The following is a 16,602-nucleotide window of genomic DNA, read 5'->3' as shown; positions in this document are numbered from 1 at the left end:
GGGTTAGAAAAAAAAAAAAAAAAACAAGAAAAAAGGAAGCTGTGCTTCCTATTACTTACTGCACTTACTCTAAGGCTAACTATAATGGATAGTGGAGGTTTAAGGTATAATCATGGATGTCTGATGATTTATACTTTCTTGAGTGAATCATTTTAAGACTGTTCCCAAAGTAGCATAGGTGGATGAACTCTGGATCAACAGGGTGTCAGTCATTACTGAGCTTATAACTCAGAAGCCAGAACTGAGGGGAGGCTACTAAGTCTGAAAGTCTGAATGAAGATGTTTCTTTTCCATAAGGCTAGCAATTTGTGATTAAAGGTATGTTCAAACATAAAAGTATACTACAATTTCTGTGAGTCTTAGGCTCCTTGCCCATTCCTTCTGTATTTAGGGTAAATGTTTTATTTCATTAAAATATTAATAACATAATATTAACTAAATTATCACTATACCAGTGGGCCTAGATTTCCTATATGAAGTCACAAAAACCTGAAATCACTTGAGAGAACAGAAAGGGAAGACTGTGGGAGAAAGCATGTAGCACAACATAGAAGCAACACATGAGAACAAAAAAGAGCTTGCAGATCTTTAGTACTTCTTTAAAAAAAAAAAAAGGGGGGGCCAGCAAGGCACTGGACTCCCACATGCCTGACAGTATTTGAGTCCCGGAGTCAGCAGCTTGAAACTCACACTGGGAGTTTGTGTGTTCCCCAAATCCTGAGAGGAGAATGGAGGAAAAGAGAGGGTGGTATGACCATACCCACAAGGGGTAATTTTTCACTTTCTGTCTGTTTCCCTTTGTCTCTCCTGAGAGTGTGAGCACCCTGCAAAAATCTCTCATACACACACAACAAAAGAAAAAATGATTTATCATCAATATATATACATATACATATATATACATATATATGTATATATATACATATATATGTGTGTATATATATATATATATATATATACCTTACCACCAAATTTATCCTAACACTCAGCACAACACAAAAACAGATTAATTAATTTTTAAAAGAATTCTTTTATTTAACTTTATTTATTTATTTATTTATTTATTTATTTATTTATTTATTTATTTATTTATTTATTTATTTATTTATTTATTTATTTATTTATTTATTTATTTATTTATTTATTTATTTATTTATTTATTTATTTATTTATTTATTTATTTATTTATTTATTTATTTATTTATTTATGTGTTTTTTAATTTGACCAGAGATGGGGAGAGAGAGAGAGGGAGAGAGAGAGAGAGTGAGTGAGAAAGCAAGCTGCCAGGTCTGGGACTTGAACTGCAGTCAACCATGTGGGAGTCCAGTACCCTTAGCCACCACGTCACCTGCCGGCCCCCACAAAAACAGATGAATTATATGAAACAATAGTTTGCCACATACTAAATAAAAGGCAACATAGAACAGTGATCTAGAGAAATGAGAAACTCATGAGGTAAATACTACAATTGCCTTAGTTTACTGCTGTGTTTCCCTCTCTGTTTCTCTCTCTGTTTCTCTCTCTCTCTGTGTGTGTGTGTATCCTCAAGGAGCATATAGTTAGGAAATGATCTTCATACTATCATGCCAGAAGTTGACCCTATAATATTAACCTTTAATGTGGCTTTTAATATAGTTAAAGAAAGAAGGAATAGGTGAATTTGACAATTCTACTAAAATTTTATTATAGCTGATCCAGAGAAGTAGCCACAACTGTCAAATTGTGAGTTAATATGCCTAATCTACAAAATTTGAGCTGCTTTAGCTAATCTGAGGTCGATGCTACTTAGCAATAAACTGACAGGAAAACAAACAGGAACTTTAAGAGATAAGAGATCAAGTCACTAATTCAGTCATAAAACTATAATAAGGAACCTTGAAATTAAAATTTTTTCTAACTCGTAAGTAAAATTTATTAAAGTAGAAAAGGCCTTATCATACAGAAATGGGAAGGGTTGGAAGCAAGTAATTCAGATTGAATTTCAGTTAGCCTGACCTGATTTCTGTTGGATTGGTCCATAAGCAAAAAAGCATTCATGGACTCTGCAATCTTTGCTACCCTGAATTCCTCTTTCAAAAAGTGAGTGTGGGGAAGGAGGAAAGTCTTGTTTGTAGTCATGTCTAATAGAACCTTTTCCCCCAATCTATTTTTGTTTATGTGTGGTATTGTTTTCATCCAGTTACAATTACCTAAATTCTAAGTCATCCTTTGATGCTAAATTGAGCATCTATGGAGGATGAATGCATGCTTATCACTTAAGGGGATGCTTTTGCAGTTCCTAAAATTTTAGAACTAAAACAGCTCTAATTTATTATTTTTAGGTTGCTCTTAAACTCTTCCTGCTACACTATAATTCACTAGTTCTGATCTAAGAGTTCAGGGTGCTTAAAATGTATGAGGGCAATTCTAGAAGCATGATTTCACTTGCTAAGAATGGTTGTGGGACCAGCAGATGGCTCGTCACTGGACTCCCACATGGCCGACCGTGGTTTGAGTCTTGGACCTGGTGACTTGAAACTCACACCCAGGCACATGTGCATGCATGCCCAAAATCCCCAGAGGAGAATGGAGGAGAGGGACTGCAGAGTGGCCATCCCCTCAGAGGGTGACCTCCCACTTTTCATCACTCCGTCTCTCCAGCAAGCACACATGCCCTATAGTAAAACAAACAAACAAACAAACAAAAAACCTCTTTCTCAAAAAAATAAGAATATAATGATTATGTACCTCCATTCAGGAAGCCTAGCCAGATCTCATTTTCCTAATCAACGCTAAATGCCAACATAATGTGACAACAACATTTACTTACTTATTTATAAAATTTGTATGACTTTAGAGGAAAAAAACAATACAATACCTCTGTTTTGAATTCCAGAATGTTAGTTCCTGGATTAATTTTTCCAAGTGATATCAAATCCTTTATTTGCATACATTTCTTTTTAGGAGCTATATTGGAGTTTAAAGGCTTTCTTGTAGTACATTGACCACCAGACCCAGAAAAGATTTTACTGTCATTTGCAGGTGAAACAACAGAGGTTGTTTTTTTATGATACGGTCTCTTCTGATGCACAGTATCACGGCCCAAGACAGCAGTCTCTTGATGTTCCAGGAATTCTGATGCCCCCCTGTGTGGTTGCTGGGAGGCTGTCTTCCTGTTCCCTCTTTTTGGATCACAGTTAGAAAGGTCCTCATCATAAATAACAGTTGATGAGTGGGCTTCATTTGGGGCAAGTATAATGGTGGTTTCTGAAATATTTAATGTGCCAGTTACTGTGGAAGGACTACACAATTCATGCCCTTTGGCTGTAGGCTCTGTAAGATCACTTTCTTTTTGTGAATATTCTGCTTGAGCAATAAAAGCAATTGGTTGGGATGGTAATTTAATCTTCTCAGTACTATTTGAATATCTGGATTTTGATAACCCATCCAAGGTACAATCATTAACACTTTGTTTAGAATTCATCTCACTTTCAGAAGACTCTTCCCTTCTCACTGTCTCCGAATTTAGACAAATGTTGGTATTTAGACTGCTGTTGCAAGTTTCCAGAGACAACTGTGCTTCCTGCCCATTTCCACAGACAGGGCTGACAGGAGAACATGAACCCAATTGGGGTTGCACTGAATTTTCCAGATGGGTAAGGTCTTGGCTATCCTTTTCACTAGAGATTTCTGAGCTGGATGGCAGCTTCCTTAAACTAAGACCAGACAATGATGTAACATTCTTATAGTTTTTAATTTTCAGGCTTATTTCTTTCTGTGTTTTTGCCACAGCTAAAAGGCTCTTCTGCCTTGTGGCCAAGTTGGCTAGCTGTTCTCTCAGGGCTCCATGCTTAAATGACTCTATAGATACCCTATAAGAAGAAACCAAAAGAGACTAAAAGACAAATATAGTAGAAAACTATTTCTTAGCTGTCACTTAGATGTTAAAATATTCTATCTCAACTTTAATAATCAGCTTGAAGTACACAAAGGTCTGCCTTTGCAATGTATTTCCTTTGAGAAGAAACTGACTCCCTTAATTAAGGTAAGTGAGTCTGTCTTTAAGAAGCAACAAAATGTGTTTCGCTTATCTAGATTTCTACTAGTCTTGGCTGGAGGGTATTAATTGGTGGCCTAGGAAGTCTGCCTTTTTTTTTTTTTTAATTTTTAATTTTCTATAGGGTACTTGCACTCACTAGAGAGAAAGAAGGAAGGAAAGTGAGAAAGCAGCCCCTAGAGGGGATGGCCATGCTGCAATCCCTTTTTCTCCATTCTCCTCTCTAAATTTTGGGCATGCACGTACAAGAAGCTGCTGGGTTTGGGACTCAAACTACACAGTCAGTCACGTGGGATTCAGCTACCTTAACCACCATGCCATAGGCTGGCCCTGACTACCATTCTTTAAGTTAGAAATTTGTGTACCAATCTAAAATGAAAAGGTATATTAGCAAGCAAAATCTGGGAATAGGTTCCCTTAGCTATGGAGGAAAATAAGACTGTTTTGTGAATAAACCATACCTCAGGCTAGCTTTGAGAAATATTCGTTTATCAAGTTAGTATCTGCAATTGTACCTTGAATCTATGCTTGACACTTTCAAGTTCAAAGGGAGTACCCAGATAAGCATGGTCTTAGGTAACTCCCCCAGTCCCAATTTCTCAGGATCTTGAGGACTAAAGAAGAGGAAATGGCTCATCACACTTTCATACCTCTGTCTTTTTATTATGCCCACCTATCTATCCCACATTGACCTTTGGATACTTTGTTTCCTGTGGTTCTCAAATGTTTTGGCCTCCAGAACCTACTTATCAGGATCTCAATTTACTGAGTAATCCAAAGAGCTTTTGTTATATGGATCATATCTATCAATATTTACTGATTTATCATTTAAAACTGAGACTTTTTAAACATAAGAATATAAAAGTTCATATTCCACTAGCCTTTAGGGTACTGATATCATCGCACAGCATGAGGCCTCTAGAACTCATAAGAGAATAAAAACAAAAAGGGAAAGTAATATCTTACTATTATCATAAAAAAAAGTTTTGGGCTAGCCCCATAGCACAGTGGTTAAATGCTATGAGTAGGAAGCCAGATACCACATGGCTGACTATTGTTGGAATCTGAGCCCCAATGGCTTGAAAAAACATGCAGGTGCGTATGCATGCATGCTCTAAATCCTGATGGAATGGAGGAATGGAGGAAAAGGATTGCAGAGTGACCACACCCCACTGGGGGGGTGCTCCCCCACACACCCCACAAGCATGCATGCCCTCTTGCAATTGAAAACAACAACAACAACAACAACAAAGTTTTGGTTTCACAGACCCCCTGAAATGGTCACATGGACCCACAAGAGGTCCCTGGATCATGCTTTAAGAACTGTTGTTATAAGGAAAAGTAATAGTATAGATACCTTAAATTTCCCTGTCAAAGTTTAGAGTTGTTGATATTAAACTCCCAGTAGACTGGATGTTAAAAAAAGCAGCATATATAAGTGAAAAAAGTACCAAGAAGAATGTTAGCAAACAATTTATAGCATAAAATATAAGAGATTGGGCCAGTCAGTGGCATGGTAGTTAAGGTGACTGGATCCCACATAGTCAATTGATAGGGTCAAGTCCTAGGCCTAGGGGCTTGAAAAACATGCATGTGCATGTCCAAAATCCCAAGAGGAGAATGGATAAGAAGAAATTGCGGTACAGCCATCCTTCCTGGAGCAGTGCTTTCTCACTTCCTCTCTCTCTTTTTCTCTCTTTCTCTCTCCAGTAAGCACATCTGCCTTATAGCAAATTAAAAAAAAAAAATGCAAGGAGTTAGAAGAGAAAGAAAACAGAAATATTATAAGTAAAATGACATAAAACACTAGACCCACAAAAAAAATCCCAAGTTCCCTGTTTATATTACCTATGACAAGATTTAAAATCTTACAGTTATAAAAGTTTGCACACTTGAAACCCTAATTAATCAAATTCCTCCAAATTCCACGTACATTCATAACCATAGGACACAAAAGGAAAATGGAAGCTACCCTCTCCTGAGTCCCCTAGAAAATACCCTACAATTACCCATCTGTGGGTCATACAAGCTCACTTGCTTTTTTTCCCCAAATTGCTAGAGGGCATGTGTGAGAGAGACTGAGAGATGAAAAGACAGAAAGAGAAAGAAAGAGAGAGAAGGAGAAAGCATCCCTTCATTAGAACATGGTCATGCTACAATTCTTTCTCCTCCTTTTCTCCATCTTGTCAGGATTTTGGGCACCCACATACATGTGCTTAGTGTGTTTTTCAAGCCACTGAGATCAGGATTCAAAAATGGCCTCAGTAAATGGCCATGTGAGATCTGGCTCCCTTAAACTACTAGACTTTGGGGCCAGCCCAAGTTCACTGGCTTTGTACTGGTAGGAAAACAGAAAGAAATGTGTAATGCTTATTTACTAGAGAGAAAGGCAAAATAGAGGTAAAGGATAAAAAGGACTACTACATTTATAAATAAAAACAAAATTTATTTTTAAATAAGTTCAAATAATACTAAATATATAATTGATGTCAAGTGATTACAAAAATATAAAGAAAATAATTAGAAAAATTAAATGTGGATAAAGAATAGGAGGCATATGTAGCTAAATATATGAAAAACTAATTTAAAAAATGCCCAACCAAGAAGCATATATAATATCTTTCTCGAAAAAAGGGAGAAAAGAGGTATACAACCAGAGGTATACAGCCAACACAAATAGGATAAAAATTCTTAAGGACTCTGAGAGTTTGAAAGCATTAATCAAATGCTTAAAAAGATATTTATAATAGTGAAAATAAAAAAATGTAATGTATAAAGTTTGAGCATGCTAAAGACAGGAATTTATGGTATTCATAATCAGAAAGGCTTTCATAGAATTCATCACTACAGACAAGTTTTTAATATACTGAAATGTTCTTTTCTGAATATTTCAAGTAATAAAGTAGAAAAATATCTTTCGGGGAAGTATAAATCTCCATGGAGGTAACAGATTTGAAAAGCATATGAAAGTATGGGTTTTTTTTCTAGGCCCAACAATTACAGCTAAAAATGGACAAATTCTAGAAAATATAAAGCACTCCTATTTCTTTTTCACTCACCTGTATTTTTTAGCCAGATCATCCCTTTCTGCTTTCTGTCTGGCAAGGACATCATCCATAATCTGTTTTATATCTAACATCTTTTCAATGTATTGCTCTAGAAACATTGTAATAAATGAAAAGTCAGTTAATTGAGGAATAGCAAATGATAAATGTAGTCATCCAGGACTTAGCTTTACTTTTAACTTTAAAAAGTCATTATTTCCTACCCCTCTGCCCCATTATCAATGGCTCAGATATCTAATAAATAAAGTTTTATTATGTCACTCTATGGAAATGCCCTGAGGTACATATATCAATAGATACAAACACTGCACCAAGAAAGAGCAGACCATCTTACACTTTTAAAATTTTATTTATTTTTATTTATTATTATTATTATTATTGTTTAATTTGCTATAGGGCATGTGTGCTCAAGAGAGAAAGAGAGAAAGAGAAGGTTAGAAAGCAAGCTGGCAGGTCCAGGACTCTAACCATGGTTGCCGATGCGAGAGTCCAGTGCCCTAACTACCATGCCACGTGCTGGTCCTGCCATCTTACATTTAATACTGCTGCCCAACTAAACTGTGAGTCTGGATAAGTAACATGACTGTTATGGTCAGGCTTCTTATCTGTAAAACAAAGTTAGTAAAGAAGGGTAAGTATTTTGTCTGTTAAAATTATTCATTTCTTGGGAACCAGCAGTTAGCGTAACGGCTATGTCGCTGGACTCCCACGTAGTCGACCGCCGCTCGTGTCCCGGACCCACTGGCTTAAAACTCACGCCGGGCGCATGTGCGTGCGTGCCCAAGATCCCGAGAGGAGAATGGAGGAGAAGGGATTGCGGCGTGACCATCCCCCCTGGGGGGTGATTTCTCGCTTTCTGTCTCTATGTCTCTCTCTGTCTGTCTGGCGAGCGCACGCGCCCTACAGTGAAAATCTCTCCAAAAAAAAAAAAAATTATTCATTTCTTGAGTCCAGATGGTCGTGTAAAGATAATGAAAGCAGACCCACACTAGATCCTTTCTCACATCCTAGGGTATTCTTGTGCATGCTAGGAGCATATGTGTGTGCCTGTAATCTGGGTTTACTGGGATTAGAGCTGGCTCATAGGATGAAGACACAGGGATACTTGTGTCTCCCTCTTTCACTGTCTGTCTCTGTCTATCTCATAAAGGAAATAAATAAACTTTAAACTTTACCAAGAATGTGTTGTCCCAAATGCCTGTTTAGTTGTTAAAGATGGAACTCCACCCTTTGTTTAATTTTAAGTATGTATGGCATGTTATGATAGGACACAGTAATAGTGGTGGTCAGAAACATGGAAATAGTGAGGAGACAAAAATATACATGTGGGGGCCAGCAGGTGGTGTGCTGGTTTAAATCGCTGGACTCCCACATGGCTGACCATGGTTCAAGTCCTAAAGTGATGGCTTCCTTTTTTTTTTTTTTTTAAAGAGGATTTTTGCTATAGGGCGTGTGCACTCGCCAGAGAGAGAGAGACAAAAAGCGAGAAATCACCCCCCAGGGTGGATGGCCACACCACAGTCCCTTCTCCTCCTTTCTCCTCTCAGGATCTTGGGCACACACACACATACACACACGCCTGGCATGAGTTTAAGCCACCGGGTCCGGGACGCAAACCACAGTCAACTACATGGGAGTCCAGCGACATAGCCATTACTCTAACTGCTGGTCCCCTGAACGTGATGGCTTTCTCACTTTCCCTCTCTCTCTCTGAATAAACTGAAAATAATAATAATAAATAAAGTTAAATAAAATAATTAATATATATATATATATATATATGAAATAAACTCAGTATTTTAACAAAGTTAAAAAATTTTAAATTAAAAAATAAATTATTTACTTTTTAAAATATAAAGAAACTACATTTACATTGTAAAAAAATTTTTAAAACAATATAAATGTGTATAAAAATGAAAAATAAGAGTACCCCATATGTTCACTTACCTCTCCTTTATTTTACTCCAGAAAGAGACTACTGTTAATATTTTGGGGTTTGTGCATTTCTAATTTTATATATTTATTTAATTTATTGTGTGAATGATTTCTACCATATATAATTATACATTATGTGTCCTTAAAATGAGACTCATGCTATCAGTTCTTGTTCTTTGCACTTAACACTTAGATAGCACAATATAATACCTAAGTCACTTATAGAACTTAAAAACTTACTCTTAAAAGAATTACTTAATTTTTCCTACTTTCTTCTTTTGTTTCCCAAATAAAGGTATTATGACCTTGTCCCCATTCCAAATCCATAGAATTTACACATAAATGTGGATTAGTTCCAATTCTAGATTTACAGGTAGGAAACCAAAAGGTTTAACTAAGTACATTTTATTTTCTTTTAGTTACTTCCTATTTATTTCACTTTTGGCTTTGTTTCTTAAAGTTTTACCTAATTTTTTTTATCCACGCACATCTTTATAGATATTTTAACTTGAGAAAATCAGTGGAGAGAAATGACATAAGGTTCAGAGTTGGAGTTTGCTCCAGAACCTCCCTTTGCAAATCAGACAAAAGATCTGGTAAGTAAAGAGGCAGTGTCCCCAGAGTAGTTTCTATCTCCCTAATACTGTGACTAAGGATTAATTTCACAACATTATGCATTAACAAAGGGGAAAATGTGTAGGATCATTAATAACTTAGATACAAATTTGTTTAACAGATTGGACACTAACTATTCAAAAATGTTTAAATTATCTATGTCTTCTGTTACATTGGGTTTTCTAACTGAATTTTAAAACACAAGAAAAATAACTTTTTATAGTAATGTAAAGTATTCTAGATGTTTCTATAAGAAAGGATTTAAGGATATTTTACATGTAAATAAAATACTTTACTACATACTAATACTATATATATAATAAACATATATATTATATATATATCAAAACAACACTATTAATCAATAGAATGTTAGAGAGAACCTAGAAATTGTCCTAATATGTGTAAAATTTTAATATATGATAATAAAGTATTGCCAAACAATAAGCACAAAAGGAATTATTAAACAAACAAGAATGAGTAAAGGGGGTAGTAATAAGGAAGAAAACCCTATTCTACCCTTACATACAAAAAAGAGATTTTAGATGTCTTCATACATTAAAATGTTTAGGAAAAATATATAAAAGTTTAAAATAGCAATTTTCTGCCTCTGTTTAACTGAGGCACTAAAATACCTCATGTCAAAATGAATAAGAAAATCCTGTAAAGAGAATGGAAGAGAGGGTATTACAACATGGCCATTCCTGAGGGATGATTTCCCCTTTCTCTGTCTGTCTCTCCAGCAAGTGTATACACCCTATGGCAAAAACCTTAAATAATAATAAAAGACTATATAAACATTAGTTGAGAAAAGAGATAAACTAATAGTTGTATCTTGCTATGTAGAAGATAGATGAGTTATTTTAAATTACTTACTTTTAGGTAACTACTTTTTAAAAAGAAGTATTTAATTTTTATTTATTATTATTCATTTTTAATTTGACCAGAAAAAGACAGAAAAAAAAAGTGAGAAAGTGAGCTACCAGTTCCAGGACTTGACCACAGTTGGCATGTGGGAGTCCAGCACCTTAAAAACCACGCCACCTGCCAATCCGTAGCTAATTACTTTTAATTTACTTTCAAAATTCCTATATTAATCTATCATGATCTACTTTCCTCTTTTAAACCTTAACTCAAGAAAATACAGTTGTAAGCTATGAATGGTTTGCAAATATTCACTGAGGTTTTGAGAAATAAAGATTACTAGATCAGGAATCAGAATCTATTTTGCTATTTTGTATCACTATTGTTTTGCAAACAAAAAGATATCCATGAAGTAAGTCATCCACCTGCTATATGTGCTATATGTGAAAAGTAGGAGGATTTGCTCTATATATGTCACCACTGCATATTTCCCTTCTGAGCTATTTTTAAGTCTTACCATCACTGGATGAAGCTAAGAAGACAAGGAGTAACATCATCTCATCTCCAGTAAACTACCTCATGCTTATCATATCTTCATTTAAACATATCACCAGTAGTAGCTTATCTCTGAAAATGATTCTGAATGTCTTTCGAATTATTCATGCTATACCTTGCATCTAGAAGTATCTTTGACAATTACAAAAACTACTAGTTAACATCATTGACTTTTATTTTTTGGAGAGGTTTTTGCTATATAGGGTACGTGTGCTCACCAGACAGTCAGAGACAGACAGAGAGACAGAAAGCGAGAAATCACCCCCCAGGGGGGATGGCCACGCCACAATCCCTTTTCCTCTGTTCTCTTCTCAGGATCTTGGGCACACACACACACACCCGGTGTGAGTTTTAAGCCACCGAGTCTGGGACGCAAACTGTGGTCGACGACATGGGAGTCCAGTGACATAGCCATTACACTAACTGCTGGTCCCAGCATCATTGACTTTTAATAACTCCTGACATGTTAAGTAAATACTCTCACATAAAGATAGAAGACTACTGGGGCCAGCAGATGGTACAACAGTTATGTCACTGGACTCCCATGTAGTCCACTGCAGTTCTAGTTCCAGACCCAGAGACTTGAAACTCACGATAGTGCGTGTGTGTGCATGCCCAAAATCCTGAGAGGAGACTGGAGGAGAAAGGACTGCAGCATGATCATCTGCCAGCCCCAGAGACGGGGATGTTGATTTCTTGCTTTCTGTCTCTTTGTCTTGCTCTGTCTTTCTGGCCAGCACATGCGCCATGCGGCATAAAATCTAGATAGATAGATAAATAGATAGATAGATAGATAGATAGATAGATAGATAGATAGATAGATAGATAGATGATAGATAGGTAGATAGATGGATAGATAGAAATCTATTTTTTCAGACATTGTGAGTTTTGAAATAAACATGTTCCTCAAGAGATGAGGTAGCAATAATCATATTTGAGAATGAGTCCATATTTACCTGCATCTTCATGGTTTCTTATTTCAAACTCTAATAAATGTTCTTGTTTTTTCTCTATATCTTGTAGAATGGCACTTATGGTCTGATGCTATAAGAAAAAAATATTAGAAACTTAATTACAAAGTGTTAGAAGTGCTCTCACTTATGCCATCGACAAATGCACAGTATACGAAGTGCTAAAGAAAGTGCTACTAAAAATGCTCATTTCTGGGGCTGGCAGGTGGCATGGTGGTTGGGGGCACTAGACTTCCACATGGCCAACCATGGTTCGAGTCCTGAACCTGGAGACTTGCTTTCTTGCCGCCCTCCCCCCCCCATCTCTCTCTGGAAGTATTAAATAATAATAATAATAAACAAAATTAGATTAAATAATTCTTAAAAAAATTTTTTAAATGCTCATTTCTTTTTATGTTCAAAATATACTCATGTTTTGTGTAAGCTTAACTGTAAAAATGTTGCAAATTTGAAAAAAGTAAACAAATATACTTTGATTTATATAGTAAATTTCCTAGAAAATAGAATCTAAGAGTAATAATCACATAAGTAATAATAATTTCTCACTGACATCTGTTAAAATTATAGGCATAGGAGAAAAAAAACTACTCAGCACATAATGAAGATCACATATATGCAATAAGTCCACTTTATAACTATAACTGCACACTATTAAAATCTCATATAATTTTAGAAATATAAACATTGGTGTCTAAAAACTGAGAGGATTTAACACCACTCCTTCATGCCTTTGTCAGTACTAATCTTCCTGCCTGGGTTAACTTCAATTTATTCTGCCCAGATATCTCTCGTCCTTAGGTAAGAACAGGATCTAGGGTGGTTAGCAGATAGTGTAGTGGTTAAGGCTCTGAACTACCACAAGGCTGACCATGGTTTGAGTCCCAGACCAATGGCTTAAAAGTCATGCCCATGCATGTGTGTATATGCACAAAATCCTAAGAGCCAAATGCAGAAGAAGGAATTGAGGCCTGGCCATGCCCCCTGGGGAGACTGATTTCTCACCTCTCTATCACTGTCTCTCTCCAGGAAGTGCACAGGCTATGACAAAAACCTGAAAAAAAAAAAAAAAAGTAGGCTCTAGGGCCAGCAGGTAGTCGTGGAGGTTAAGGTGCTGGATCCCACATGACTGACTGCATGGTTTGAGTCCCAGACCAGTGACTGGAAAGTCATACATGCATGTGTGTGTATGCACAAAATCCTGAGAGCATGGTGGAGAAGAAGGGATTGTGGCCTGGCCATCTCTCTGGGGAGTGATTTTTCACTTTCCCTCTTGCTACATCTGTCTGTCTAGTGAGAGGGCACACACATCCTATGGCTAAAACCAAAATAAAATAAAATAAATAAATACATAAATAAAGAGAAGGATCCATAACCAGATTGCCTGAGGGGGAATCCTAGCTTCACCTCATCCTATCTGGGTGACTCCAGCAAATCACTTAGCTTCTTTGTGCCTGAACTGAGTAATATATGTGAAATACTAAGGACAATGCCAGTACAAAATAAGAACTCAATATTGTTTATTATTATTACTTTTTTAAAAAAACCTACCTCACGCACCAAAACCTCTGACTAATCTGATTCATACTGATTTATCTTTTCTCAGAATTACTGAAGAATTTCAGTGCTATATAACTTAGCATTAATATGTATAATGTCTTATCCATTATATTTCCTCATAAAGATAAAGAGACCTCGTAGGCAGGAGTGTGACTTTTTTATTTGTGTATGGTTTCCACATTGCTGAGCACATTGCTGTTGCTCAAAAATGATGACTGAGGGATTGACTCATATCATCTATCCTTTAATAAACACATTCATTTTTAAAATGTGTAGGTCTTTGGGCCAGCTCCTTAGTGCAGCAGCTAAGTGCTGTACAGAGAAGCTGGATCCCACAAGGTTGACTATGATTTGAATCTTGGCTCAGCAGTTTGAAAAACACACAGGGCACTGTGCATATGTGTCCAGGACTCTGACGGGATGAAGGAAATGCAGGAAAAAAAGGTCGTAGCATGACCAGGCCACCTTTGGGAGATGTTTACATTCACTCTCTTTCTCTTGTGCATGTGCACATTCCCTCTGATAAAATAAATAAATAAAATTAAAAGCCTTATGAAATATGTTGGTGTGAAATTTTACTTTGGTCTCCACAAAGAATAAAGAAAGTATACATAATCATCTAATTATTTGGTAAAGCAATTTTTCTTTTAAACATTGATTGATTAATTGATTGCTGAAGGATGCATGTATTTGCCAGAGACAGAGAGAGAAAGTGATAAAGCACCCCTCCCCCACCACCTGTGGGGCATAGCTACACTGCAATCCCTTTTCCATTCTCTTCTCAACATTCTGGGCGTGCACACAAACTTGCCCAGTGTGTTTTTCAACCTTCCGAGTTCAGGACTCAACCCATGTAGTTCGCCATGTGAAATCCAGTTGTCTTAACCACTATGCCATCTGCTGACTCAATAAACCAATCTTTTTTTTATTCCAAAGAATTATTTATTTATTTAATTTTGTTTTGTTAATATTATTTTTTTTGAGAGGTTTTTGTTATAGGGCGCTTGTACTCGCCAGAGAGACAGAGAGAGAGAGACAGAGAGCGAGAAATCACCCCCCAGGGTGGATGGCTACACCGCAATCACTTCTCCTCTGTTCTCCTCTCGGGATCCTGGGCACGCATGCACACGCACCTGGCATGAGTCCAAGCCGCAGGGTCCAGGACTTGAACCATGGTCAACTACATGGGAGTTCAGCTACATAGCCATTACGCTAACTGCTGGTCCCAATATTATTATTATTTGAATTTGACTGGAGAGAAAGAGAGAGAGAAAGGAAAAGTAAGAAAGCAAGCAACCAGGTCCAGGACTCAAATCATGGTCGGCCAGCACCTTAACCACTATGCCACCTGTCAGCCCTGAATAAAGCAATCTTCATTGCTTTCATTTATTAAAAACACCAAAGTAAAACTATAAAATATAGGTATACAAAATAAATGAAAAAAACAGGTTTATCTATTTATATAGTGAATGACTATTATTAAAAGTAAACTAAAGACCTAAACATACGCAGACTAAGGCTCCACCTATAGGTTAGAGTAAAGAAAACTTCTTTTGGTGACAACTTTCCTCTGCCTTTCTCATATTGTGAGTGTATGCAGTCTTGACCACCATGAAGCAAAACTTATTCAAGAAAAATTTTATTAAGGATTCTACCTTGTTTAAGAAGTTTGTGTTTTGGGGCAGGCAGGTGGAGTGGTAGTTAAAGGCACTGGATGAACATGGCCAATTGCAGTTCGAGTCCTGGACCTGACGGCTTGCTTTCTCACTTTCCTTCTCACTCTCTCTCACTCTGTCCCTCTATGGTCAAATTAAAGTAAATAAATAAATAAAGTTAAATAAAATAATTCTTTGTGGAAATAAAGAAGTTTGTGTCTAGTAAACTTTGTGTTTTTGTTGAATTAAGAATATCCATCTTCTAGGACCAGCAGTTGGCGTAATGGCTATGTCACTGGACTCCCATGGAGTCGATCACGGTTCGAGTCCCAGACTCAGTGGCTTAAACTCACACTGAGCATGTGTTTGTCCATGCTCAAGATCCTGAGAGGAGAACGGAGGAGAAGGGATTACAGCGTGGCCATGCTCCCTGGGCGGGTGATTTCTTGCTTTCTTTCTGTCTTTCAGGCGAGCGCATGTGTCCTATTGCAAAAAAAAAAAAAAAAAAATCCATCTTCTTAATATGTATTTATTAAGCAACTGCTATACTATATTTACAAAAATTTACCTTTACTTTTTTTTGTTTTAAAGAGATTTTTGCTACAGGGCACATGTGCTTGCTGAAAAGATAGAGAAAAAGAAAGTGAGAAATTACCTTCCAAAGTGATTTCTGCAATCCCTCCTCCTCTATTTTCCTCTTGGGATTTTGGACATGCACGCACACACACCCAGCATGAGTTTTAAGCCCCGGATCCAGGACTAAAACTGCATTCGACTATGTGGGAGTCCAGTGACGTAACGATTACACCATCTGCTGGTCCATACCTGGTTAGTTTTACAGCAAACTCTAGCACTATAAACCATATGGATTCAAGACAGCTAAACCAGGTTGCTTTCTTCCTCTGTCTGAATTCCAGAGCATATTTCTACATACTGTGTACCCTAGACACTTTAGGGAGTTAGTGAAGATGCTTTATGACAATGGTAGTGTCTGTAAAACAGGAAGGAACCAAGGAATTTAGGCTATGTGTAAAGGACAGCAGGTAACCCATAGTTCTATGTTCAATGAAGATAACCCAGTTAACTATACAGTCTATGTCTTGGCTTATTCTATTTAACTATGCTAGCTTATTTTCTTATAATGTAAAACATTTCCAACCTGTGTGTTCTTAAAATGAAAAGAGTGACCCAATGGCTAGTTGGCTCAAAAAAAGAGTTTTCTAGGTAGAACAAAAGAATTTCAACTGTACTCACCACAGGAAGGCTTTCATCTGTTTTCTCTTTGTGTGAAAGGGAAGGTGGATCAACACTTTTGCTATCATCACAAAAACACTGTTTATATCTTTTG

The 16,602-nt window shown here is 36.7% G+C and overlaps 1 protein-coding gene across 1 annotated transcript in view; it reads right to left on the bottom strand.

Annotated features, from left to right (window-relative positions):
- ANKRD31 (ankyrin repeat domain 31) overlaps positions 1–16,602 on the bottom strand; it is a 145,894-nt gene that overhangs the window by 27,674 nt on the left and 101,618 nt on the right. The window contains exons 18-21 of the mRNA XM_027767980.1: positions 16,509–16,602; positions 12,028–12,115; positions 7,097–7,193; positions 2,859–3,852 (exon numbers count right to left, since the gene is read on the bottom strand). The exon at positions 16,509–16,602 is cut by the window's right edge and continues 25 nt beyond it. Of these exons, the coding sequence (XP_027623781.1) occupies positions 2,859–3,852; positions 7,097–7,193; positions 12,028–12,115; positions 16,509–16,602 (1,273 nt within the window). The remainder of the gene's footprint in view (positions 1–2,858; positions 3,853–7,096; positions 7,194–12,027; positions 12,116–16,508) is intronic.

Source organism: Tupaia chinensis, unplaced genomic scaffold, assembly GCF_000334495.1.
Source record: "Tupaia chinensis unplaced genomic scaffold, TupChi_1.0 Scaffold145093_1, whole genome shotgun sequence".
NCBI classification, from domain to species: domain Eukaryota; kingdom Metazoa; phylum Chordata; class Mammalia; order Scandentia; family Tupaiidae; genus Tupaia; species Tupaia belangeri.
Note: the sequence above shows the minus strand (reverse complement) of the source record. Positions and strands in the feature narration are given on the sequence as shown.